Here is a 12201-nt window from a genome sequence, read left to right on the forward strand (position 1 = left end):
GGTGGTCTACGTGTTACTCACTGCCTTTAATGCAGATAATTCTAACAAAAAATAGCAAATGATTTTCACTAAAACCTTAACATAACATTTATATGTTTAGTTTTTTTGTCAAGAATGAATTAGTTTGAGCTGGGTGTACCAACTAAACTGACACTGTCAAAGTGAATATGAGCCATTATCTGTGGAGATGGTAAAAATGCACATTGCCCCCATGTGGTGTGAACCCAAGCAGTATCTGCAGAGTAACACAAAACAATTATTACCGTTTTAAGAATTCACCCCTGATATGTTTGACACACATGATGCAACCGGACAGACAGTGGACGCGATATTTCATCTATACAAACTGAAGTCAATATGTCAGCTGGACCCGGGGGTCCCTGTCTGTCTTCAAAAGAAAGCGATTATAGCCGAGCCTTGATCTGTCCCGCTGCTCAGGGTCCCGCTGGCAGGGCAGTCCTCATATTTCTGTGGAAATGGTGGAGCCAATTATTACCGCCGCGGATTCCACTTGATGTGCAGCTTTCATCTCCAAAAGCCATCTCTTAGGGAAACAATAACCAGTCCTTCCCTTCCTTTTGAACTCACATGGTTGGGGCAGCGGTGCTGATATGACCTGAACAGGTGACTGGGGGGGTGGGAGTGTTTTGCATTTTCTGTTCATGCTCGGAGAGGCTGGTCTGTCAATACATATGGTAAATCTGGTGTCAGCTGGTTTAATGCATATGCAAAATAGCCAGCCAGGTTGTGTGGAGGCTTCTTTTACATTTTAATGGAAAAGCTGGAAATGACAGATAAAGCCATTAACTGAAAATGAAAAAAAAAAAAGCAGCTTCTGTCACGAACCGGAAACCAAAGGAGACATCTTCAGGCTATCGGATCCAGACTGCCCTTTGGAAACCAATCTCTTCAGACCCACTTAGCTTCACACAACCACAAACTGCCAGGATATAAAAAGACCACAAGAAAACCAGGTATGATATGTTCACATTTATTGTGCAGTGATTTTTATATACATACATTTTATACACCTAATTTACATGAACAGAAATAAATTAATCTGCTAATGTTCTTAAACTCGTGTTGCCACTGACTGGGAAAAGGCAAAGGTAACTCCAGGTGACACGGGAGTGACATGGCAGTAATATGAGGCAATGAGACTACGTTTCATTAGTGTTATATCTTACACATTTAAAGAAGCAGTTGGTAAGAGATTTGGGGTTTTAGTGTTTAGTGAGTATTTCTAAAATATTTAGAAAGTGGGTATCTATTTCATTTGTTTCCAATCAATATGTTTCAAACATAAGTTTATACAAGTACCAGACATGTTACTCTTTTAAGCACAATTTTGATTTCAGCTTGGTTTTAATATAAAATAATATCAAATGAGTGTTTTTTCAAACAAAACATTGTGAAAGTTTAAAGGTTGTGAACAATTCAATGCTAACTGATGTTAGTTGAGATTTAAAATGTATTTTTAAAAAGACTAGACCCCTACTTTAGACCATAGATGTATCATTATGCACCACTTGCACTCATTTAACAAGACATGTCACTTCTTAACATTCATAAATGCATTTTTTTGTTTTTTTTTTAAATACAACGCTGTATTTTCTATGCATGTAAATACATTCCTTTTCCATAATATGTGTATAATTTAATTGAGTGATGTGGTTTTGTGTCTTTTGTAGAGGTATTTGTATGTCTATGTAGTGGAGTCAGCTAGCCTGAGGAGTAAGTAGCTAACAAATGTCTTACAAACGGCATCTTTAATATTAGAGATGACTATTACTATTGTGCTACATACAGTATCGATCACTGACGGACACATAACGATAGCATACAACTTGGTTAATTAGTGTTTTCTTTATAAAAAAGTAAATCTAACAAATTAATGTTTATATCATCTTAATCGTGTACGTTGTAATGTGTGGACACAATAAAAAATACATTAGATCAAGTGGCCCGGGGCCAAAATGTGGCCAAGGAAATAAAAATAAAAATGTAAACCAGTGGAGAAATAATCTCTAGGTTTGCCATATACACAAACTGTAAATACAAACATTATAACCTGCCCTCATCTTTTCAGTCTGAAGGATCTGACAGGAAGTCTAACTTTCTACCGCTAGCTTATGATAAACACTGACACTTACTAGAGTGACATGCCTATGAAACACGAAACAACACGTCAACTCCAGCCTCTTCCTACCGTACGGAAACACAGAGAAAGAATTTACAGGATACATTGATGGGTCTTAAGCACTAAACTGCTGCGAGCAGTGAGAACTCTAAGCTATCAAAACATGCAGCTTGTGGTGAGTTTCTACAGTACTATTCAGTAGTTGTTGATGGTAAACGGCTGTGTGAAAACCATGAGGTTGTATTTTTTACATCACTATTATTTCTAGCACACAATAATGGTTTTCGACATGGCTCTTTTGTTCCGTCGGCCTCACGCTCAATATGGCCAGACTCTCTCATTTAAAGTGAACAAATGAATCGCAAGGCAGCCGTCATATCACCACACACCATACAGGAACATCTGATTATTGCACACTAGCACTGAACTTGCAAATGTCCATGCAGAATGTATGAGGAACGCACTACACTCAGTGGCTGCTCACTATGTGACAGATGACCATACAGTTCTTTGGAAGACTAAAATACATAGTTTGGGAGGGTCAGGGTCATACTACCTACAGCGCTTGTATTACAACCTAGGGTGGTGGAGAGAGCGGTGCAATGGTGTTTTAGGAAATCATTATTAGGGTACTGACAACGACTTTGTGACAGTAGTAAAAAAATAGGAGGGTTAGAGATGAAAGTTGCACCAAGGAGGAAAAGGGAACGATTTCTGTGAGAGAATCTAGCAACCTCATTTTCAAGCAAATTCTAGCATCTGCATATGTATATATATATATATATATATATATATATATATCCATATATCCAACATTCATAGCATTGTTTCTGTTAAAACACAAAAATAGTTAAGACTCACAGAAAGAATCCCAGGAAAGAAAAAACAAAGATGCTTGGGTTTCATCTGTTTGGAGATGGGAGTTCAAAACAGCCAATAAATGCAATCTTTTCACACATATTTTCCCAACAAACTACTCCACGCACTAGACTAGTGACTAGACAAGTGAAACGCTCGTAAGGCGAAACTGTGGTAGAAGGGTGAGAGAGGGAGAGTGAGAAGGGGCTGTGGTGATGGACCTTGTGTTTGGATCCTCTTCACTCCAACTCAGGGGGACTGGGGGCCTGACCTGTAGCTCTTAAAGCTGCCCAGCAGACTTTGGACCCCCTTCTTCACCCGGCGGGCCACAGAGTCAGCGGGGGGGGTGGGGAGGCAATAGGCCAGGCTGGGCGGACGGGCATCCAAGCATTTCTGGTAACGAAGCTTTGGAAAGAAAACACACTCGGCATGAATGGTGTGTGTTTACAATGTCAGCCAGTGTTGAAAGAATTCAACCTTTTTTACATCTCCATGTCATCTCTCCACCTGTACAGTTCATGTTTTTGTTTGGAACTCACCATGCAGGCAGCCTGTACGGACTCACTCAGACTGGCCGCGTTGGGTTCACACCAAAACATGTGGATGGTGTAATCTCCGGGACCCTCGGCCATGATGAAAGCAAAGCTGTGAACGTCCTTTCCCACACCCATGAAGGAGAGGAAACGCACCCTGCACTCTGACAGCACGTCCTCAGTCTGGAGGTGGAAATACAAATGACAGTAAATTATTTGAATTATAAATGAGATTGTTCCAGGTTATTCAGACATTAAAAAATTATATAAATCAGTAATGATAAACCGATTACAATCAATAACATAATATTACCGTTTAATGGTCTCCTATTATGCTATTTTTAGGAATATATTATGGGTCTCAGATACAAATATATAAAAAACATGTCAAAATACCAAACAGATCATGCATTTTAGACATCCCTCATATTCCTCTATTCCAGCCCTGTTAGAGAACTACAGGTTTGGGGGGTCCTTAGCTTGAAAAAAGAAGAAAAAAAAGAAGGTGGACCTTGTGCCTGCTCAGAATTCTACGAGATACAGCTAAATGCTGCCGTGATTAAACACCAAATCATGTTCCAAACCACTTTAAGGATTATTTCTGAAACAGTATGGAGCTCAAATGCTTTTTCTCTTGCGGGTTTACCACAAGGTGAGTTCCTTTTTTTTTCTTTTCCTGCTTTTTTACACATACTGGGTGTTTCTCAATCTCGAGTAAAGCTGCTCCAGCACCACTATTTCAAGCATACAATGTCATCGAGTGCCGCCGAAGTACTGTTCCAATGTCCAGCATACTTGGAATTCTACCGAGCCCGGCGTACTTCGTTTGGAGAAATTTCGAGGCTGCGCATGTGTAGACTCCGCGGTCTTAAAATCCCCACAATGCTTTGCGCCCGGACCAATTTCCCCAAATCTGTAGTGGAAAATGTAAGGCGGGGCTTCTCACATGACGCACACCTGCACACTTGCTCGCCTGTTCCACTCTTCGTTTTCCGAATGCCAGGAAGTATTGTTGCCTCGCTTCTGAAGCAAGACACTCGGAAGACATGTGCTACCAAGCAAGCGTACTCGAGATTGAGAAAAACCCACTCTCTCCAGTACAGCTTAGCTCTGAGTGTTAGCGATGCTTGCTAATGTAAACAAAGACCATATTACTTCCAAAACACGTCGCGCATTGTTTCTGATAGCAACTTTCTGATCGGGCCGTGGGTCCACATATCGGACGCAAATCTGGATCAGCTCTGTTGTACCCACGTTTTTAGAGATTTGGGTACGGAGAAAAAGAGAGATGGTTTTGTTTTCTGGCACTTTTGCGAGTTCCCTGACGCACCGGGGACACATATTTATGTATAAAAGACATTAAAAAAAGCATTTTGCATGATAGGGCCCCTTTAAGTGGTTAAACATAAAAGACAGGCTTATTTCCACCTCCATTTCAAAATAATAGTTTTTTAATTTATTAAGTGTTAATGTCCTTAAGAAAATTATCTTGACAGATTAGCTCCTTATTAAAAAAAACAAATAAATAATGTCAGTTACCTGTTTTGAAAGTATTGTGAGCGTGGCTGGTGCGATATTCACAGAGACAGCAGTCCACTCATTTTTATCTTTTCCAATAACTGCTGCCTCGAGCGAGTCATTAATTATATCCATACCTGAGGGACGTGAACATGAGACATATCCAAAGCACATATAACAAAATCACATTAGAGATTAGGACACACAAATTACAGTCATGATTTAAAGATAGCTGAAGTAATAAAATAATCATTAAATGTGTGAAGGTGTTTCTTACCAACTGGCTTTGCCACAAAGTGACAACCAAGGTAATAAACATGGAAGCGCTGGAAGAGCTCGTTTTTCGGAGCAGGAAACTCTGTTGAGTAAGATGGAAAAATTAGAGATCTATTTCTACACTCTGATTTATATCAAAGTGTGAAAACCCTAAAGGTTCTTTACCTTCAATGGGGACGACAGGTTGATTCGGGTCAGAGCTCAACCGGCTCAGCCCCGGTTTGTTCGCCTTTCTCTCCAGCATTATCTAAAGATGAAGGATAGGAAAATATGTGAATTCCAAGTACAGAATTCATGGTTGACATTGCACTGAATTCACCATGGTACAAAATGATATGAGATGGTGGCTGACCTTTGAACACATCTCATGCAGGCTGGTGGCGATGTTCTTGGCAGGTGAGTCACAGCGGAAAACATGACACTTCAGAACCTGAGTCAGGTTGTCTCGAGCCACATAGGCAAAATCCCTGCAGGTGATATCAGATGGAAAAGGTCACATTTACACAGGGAATCATTAACACAGAAGACGTGTAGAAATATATGCTTTTGAACAGATACAGTACACACAAGAGGACTAAACTATAATTATTATAAAGATTTCAAAATAGTAATTGTTGATGTGTACCTTTCCCTGTTCATGGTGGGAAATGCAGCATGAAAGAAAAAACACCATTGTTAGAGAACAGAAACAGAAAGCAGGCAGAAACAGTCAGGTTAGCTTTGGCTGCAATGCTCTTATCGATCCAGCAGAGGCCAGCAGCGAGCAACAGAAAGAGTGCACGCAGGAGAATAAAGTGCACGTCATGCAGAATCAGGAATACCAAGCCTCTGGGACATGAGTCATGATTACAAAAGGCGTTGTATTAGTTTAAACAGGAATAGACCATCCCAACAGGATAAAAGCAGAACATTCAACTGAGGGAGAAATGCATGTGGTCCAAACATAAGAAGTCAGAAGCCATCAAAATGATCATAAAATCATCATATGAAACTACTTAAAAATAAGGAATCCTATAGTTCATCCTATATTTTGATTTTAAAAAGGGTCCCTTGACATCTCACCAGACTATTTGAATGAAAATGTAGTTCATGGATAGCCACTTTAATGTCCCCTTCATACACACACATATCCTCTTTATGCTAATCCCATGCAATTTGGGACAAAAACATGACAGTGTAGTTAATTGTAAACAAAAGGGTTATAGGCCATTTGTTTTCTAATTTAAGTAAATTAATTTAAGTAAACTAATTTGATATATGTTTTCTGTTAGCTGAGCATTTTAAAACAAATGAAAAATGTGAACTGCAGTATGAGTAGAATCTTTTTTCCACCCCAATGCAAATAAAAAAGATATGAATTATGTAAAAGTACAATTCGAAATGAAATAAAACAGGTTTTAAAAAGCAGTTGTTCAAAGTTAGACAAATAAGCCGTGTGTAGTTGGGGCATCTTCATTCTGTCCTGTGTTTACTGACCTGCCGTTGTCTCTGCCAACACCCCACACACGGATGCTGCCGATGGGCTGAGTGTGAAGCAGAGTCTGGCCTAGAGGGTCGATCAAGTTCATCGTGTCGTTCTCCAGAACCATCAGCATGTCCTTACCCTGAGACAACACACACAACCTCTTAGTATGAGCAGAATGGCTTAGAAACATTTTAACTATCAAGAGTCATGTTGCACTGCTATTAAAGAGTGACTGATGTTTTCCAACCTGGACCCCATTTACCCGTGTTTTTTTTGTCTAAATGACTAATGGGGACAGCTATTTTAGAAATTGCACCGGTATCGAGCGAGAAAGCTTTTGACAGCAGCCGCTAAACCAGCTGCGATGTAATTTCTCGGGGCAATTGCACGTCATCAATGTCCCTCCACTTCAGGGCTGGTTTAATCACTCACAGGCTCAGATTGTTATCATCATGTCTGAAAACATTATAGAAAGGACCCTCCGGAGTTATACCATTTCTTTATCTCTCACTTGATACGGTCTGACACAACATGTGAAAACGCCTTTTCTGATTTGAGTTATTTTGCTTCAACTCCACTATGGATTTATCAAAGAAAACTTAAACGACTCAAAAGCACCTGAGAGGAAATAACGTCAATTTGTTTAGCAATTGCTACTAAATACAAATTGTTTTTGATGTAGACACCCTACCCATAACAAATGTAGAGAGTTTGATGAGTAAATGTCATTTTCAAAACCATCTACATCACAGTGGACATCACAGGAATAGTAACATCCCCTCACCTCTCCCCAGATCCCAGCAGTGTCATGGAGGTTGTGTTTGTGGTAGGAGAGCTGCCTGATGCAGTTGTTGACAGCAACACTGCTCTTTCCAGGCACCATGTCCTCTTCTGACATCTCCACCCAGCCCAGGGAACGCACTGCAAAACACTGACAATACACAAATGCAGCACGTTAGCAAAAACAGGACAGCACGGGGAGGTTAAGAACCATCGAGTCAGAATACTGGCCTTTTGTTTAGAGTTCATGCTGCTTATTTCCACATGTTTACAACTCTTCAGTCTTGTTGGTTACTTCATTAACAAAAATATGCTTGCTTGGCAGCAAACATACAAAAGCAAGAAAAAAGGCCTCATTTGGTCTTAAGTTTAATGTGCCCAAAAGTGTAAAAATGTCATGTGTTTTTGCTTTTTTTAAGTTCCTGTTGAGAAAGAACTAATGAGTTAAGTCATACTACAAAACCCTGTGGAAGAATTGCCACCTCTGTATTTGACTAATCGTAAATGTTTTAGAGCCGTTTCAAAAACCAGGTCTGTGAACAGTCTTTTGTATCAAGAGCAACAACACATATAAACAAATATCTACCTTAGTTTCTAAATCTGTGCAGAGTGGAGCGAGCCTCTCTTCTTCCTCAGACATGGAGCAATTGTAACTATCAAGAGAAAGAAGGACATAAGGATAAGCCTCAGAAAGATAATAAGAACAGAACAGGCAATAAAATACTAAATATTATTTATCAAAAAAAGTTAACAGCCCATACTTCAGGTTGATGGATGCATAGCGTAGAGTGGCCCCTTCAAACTCCTTCAGGCTTTGATCAGATGCAACCTCTCCCTCCTCCTGAAAACACAGAAACAACAAAAACGAGTTACCAATGGACATCTTTTATTAACAATCAAATCTAACTACACTAAAAACAACACTATATTAAATTCTTGCCACAACTTACATTCCACAGTTCCCCCTCACCAACTCCTTCATCAGTGCTGGAAAGGTGAGCCCAGGATTCCTGGAATATTAAAAAGGAGATATTATTGTCCGCAGACTCTCGTGCCATTTCCCCTATCCAAGCAAAGTTAGCGTGAGACCTCACCTCAGTCTCCTCGCAGGGTGTAGTCTCCAGGGACATAGTGGAGGACATCGTGGAGTCGCCAACTTTACCCAGGGGGGAAGGAGGCTCCCACTGGGTTGTGCCTGTGGGGATGTGCCAGTAGTATGTGCCCGACGTGTCTCGCACCCTCATCCATCCTGAAGGCAGGTCCGTGTCAGTCTCAAAGGCACTGGAGTCCCAAAAGGGATCTGAAAGGTGGAGAGCAAAGAGAAACACGAGAGGGGAACAGTGTTCAATGTCTGGTTGAAAAAGATGGAAACATAACGGGACAAAACAAAGATTCTGAAAAATAAATGTATGTATACAAACAAACAGCATTGAAATTGCTTATGTTTCAAATGTGAGATATGATGTCTGCAAACCGATATGAAAACACAGGGATAACCATTCACTGTGGCCAGCAATCCATCTACCAACAATTAAGAACCACAGCTATATTTAGTTGCTACTAAATATATTTCAGGGTATTGAGTTGAACATTACCGAATAAACAGATAAAATACTGATGATTATATCATTACTACCACTGTACATTGTTATATTCAACTAATAACATTACTATACACTATAATCATAATGCTGAATACTGACATAATTCACTCCAATGTAGATGTCAGTGTTACCCAGTCCACCACATGGATGAAAAGGCAATATATCAGTTTAAAGACATTGCAATTTTTAATTGAGTGAAATGAGGGCCCATGGCTCAATATAGAAACGATATGCCTATATATTGCACATAAAACCCAAAAGTGTTTTTGATCCTAAAGAATACAGTGCATTTGATACACGCAACCAAATGTAGCATTTATTAGTAGTTTACAAACATTTAATAATTGGTTTCCTTCACACTGTTATGTGGTCTTTCACTGTAATAAAGACATCAAGGTCTTTCTTAGTAATACAGTGTTAATTTGTCAAAAATTAAAACTCCTCTGGTGTGTGCTACACCACAAGAGGAGTTGTAGTTGTTTTAAAGTACATTAATAATATACACGTACTGTATATATGCTTAAGTTATAGTTTAATAAACCATGTAACTATGATATAATGCTTAGAAATGCTATAAAGGTGAACTGAAAGGTAAGTGTTGCCCATTATTCTAGTGCATACTTTTGTGTTATCAAAGCCCATAGTTAAGTTTTCACTGTGTCCTCTCGGTCTCTAAAGGGAAGTTGTTTCCATACATCTGGTTGTATGTGCAAGCTCACATACAACTGCTAATTTGGGCATGTCAAATGTTGTATATGTGGCCTAAACTTCAACACATGTACTTCTATTTACCCTTGTTGCCATTTGGAGTGCTGTCAGCAGTGTTGTCCTGAGACAGTGGAGGCCAGCTGGCCTCTTCCTCATTGGGTGTCCCATTCATGTTGGAGAACAGGAGGCAGGGATTTCTCCCCACAACAGAGGCCTCTCTCTCAGACTCCACATCTTCTGTCTCCAGCTCTTCTCTGGTATCACACGATGTATCTTCGTCTTCCTCTGATGTCTTCTCTTTATCATCTTCTTCTCTCTTTTTGTCTTTCTCTTCTGTAGACTCTGCAGTGTCGATGAGCAGCGGCTTCTTGGACTCCTCCTGACTGAGCCCAGGGGTCATTGATATTTTGGGAGACTTGTTCTGCTCCTCGTTTCCTTGCTGTTCTTCCTGAGTGGTGTTCTGATGCGGGAAGTCCTCATTGTTCCCATTCTGGCTGATGTTGCAGTTGTGGTCCTGGTCCTGATGGTTCTCAGCTACTTTCCGCAGCTGGTTCTGGCCTTCTTTAACCCACTTAGCATTGTTGCCAGTAGACTCCTGTTCGCACCAGTGACTGCTGTCATTCAGCTTGTTCTTTAGCTCTTCGTCGTGTTTTTGTTTATTCACAACATATGGCATATCTTCATCATCATGGCCCCCCATGTTAACTTCTCATGTAACGTAGTAAAGTGCTGATGGAGGAAGAGGTTGAGATGTATTAGCATTAACGTTAGCATGCTAGCTAGCAGGCTAAAACGGGCACGATTCAGACAGAGTTACTCCTCAAAGTTCAAGGAAATGAATATTTGAAATGCGTTTACAACATCAATATCGCTTAAATGTGCGAGTTACACTGGCTGTGAAACAACTAGCTAGCAAAATTACAGTCTGGAGATTAAAGTCTGTTTCTGTTTCGACTATTCCGGGTAGGCCAACACTGCGGTTACTTTCACGGTAGAATTTTCCCAACGAATATCAAACGTACTTCTGCAGCTTCACCTTTCATTTGCCAACACGACCTCTTATCAAAACGATAATAAGAAGCTAAGTGCATTATCTGTTAGATGGCTTTTAACTGAATACAGTTTTAACAGCAGACTGCATATTGAAATACAGCAATAGTATTTGGATGCCATCTCCGCAGCTGGATATAACGGGATCCATCGGCCATCATCACCGTCGTCACCTAGGCTAGGCTAATGTTAGCCCCAATGCTAAATCACAGCAAAACGCAATGACAGTTATTTATCAACCTTATGTTAGTGTACTTACCAGCTCCACCAAAACCCCCAGTTGTCGAAATATGCTTAACTGTGCGAGCTTACTACATATTTCCGTAACTCGCTAGGCCTCGCGTCGATTCTAGGTGGTGTTTTCTGTCAGTGGGCTCGACCAGGGATGGAGGCTGAACGTGCGTCACGGAAACGTCACCGACCGTCTCACTGCTGCCTCTCAGGCACAGAGCAGGAGCGGGACTTCATGGGATAAAAGTTACTGTATGTTTTTGGGCATTTCTCCATTATTCCGGTGCTGCATGTATCATCATCATCATCCGCCAATCCCAATGCATTTCTTTAATTTCAACAGCAATATCTATATTTTCTAATTATTGCATAGGCATGAAGTGAACATTTGATTTAGCCACTCAAACATGCGGATCAGAACATGCCATAATACATCATTACATTAAGCTACTAGATTTTATATACCATTACATTTAGCAAAATAATATCACAAATACATATAGGCAATAATGAATTGATTAAATGGTATAAACATTGATATAACTGTTTTAACTTGCTTCTTTTTTAATAAACCTTTGTATAACTTCCCTTTGTTATGTTTCTTTGCCACTATTGGTTTATGCATTTGCTGTGTTTCATTTCAGACGGAAAACTTTCACTTTTTACTCCACTATACTTGTATGGCATCTTAAATTACTGGTTATGATGTCATTTAAATAGGCCGAATATATATAAACAAATATATTAGATTATATGTTATTGTTAACCTGTTGAATCCCATCCCTGTTTTTCAGGTCTCAGCCTCGAAAATGACATTTCCAGAACAAATGACCATAACTACACTTCTAAAAGGGGAAAATTAATAATCTTTTTTCTCAAAGTAATGATAAACCTGTGAGTTGGATTTAGAAAAGTCAGAATCAATATAGGGGTTTTTTATTTTAAAGAAAATTCAGATTGAACATAGTAAAAAAACTGTAAATGATAGTGTCCGTCCAAAAATAGTTTTTTACTTATAGTGAAAAAACCACCCTTGAA

At 39.7% G+C, this 12201-nt stretch overlaps 1 protein-coding gene across 1 annotated transcript; it reads right to left on the minus strand.

The window, feature by feature from the left end:
• Positions 1-975: 975 nt before the first annotated feature.
• apbb1 (amyloid beta (A4) precursor protein-binding, family B, member 1 (Fe65)) lies at positions 976-11366 on the minus strand. Its single transcript, XM_079675066.1, has 14 exons — positions 11192-11366; positions 9967-10611; positions 8665-8870; positions 8521-8580; positions 8332-8411; positions 8157-8223; positions 7575-7721; positions 6802-6929; positions 5678-5792; positions 5491-5572; positions 5327-5407; positions 5071-5186; positions 3538-3714; positions 976-3403 (listed from the first exon to the last, which is right to left on the minus strand). Exons 2-14 carry the CDS (start codon positions 10580-10582, stop codon positions 3248-3250), a joined length of 2031 nt encoding a protein of 676 aa, XP_079531192.1. The 5' UTR covers positions 10583-10611; positions 11192-11366; the 3' UTR covers positions 976-3247.
• Positions 11367-12201: the final 835 nt, after the last annotated feature.

The sequence above is a fragment of the Notothenia rossii genome, assembly GCF_949606895.1.
Source record: "Notothenia rossii genome assembly, chromosome: 4".
Taxonomy (NCBI): Eukaryota; Metazoa; Chordata; class Actinopteri; order Perciformes; family Nototheniidae; genus Notothenia; species Notothenia rossii.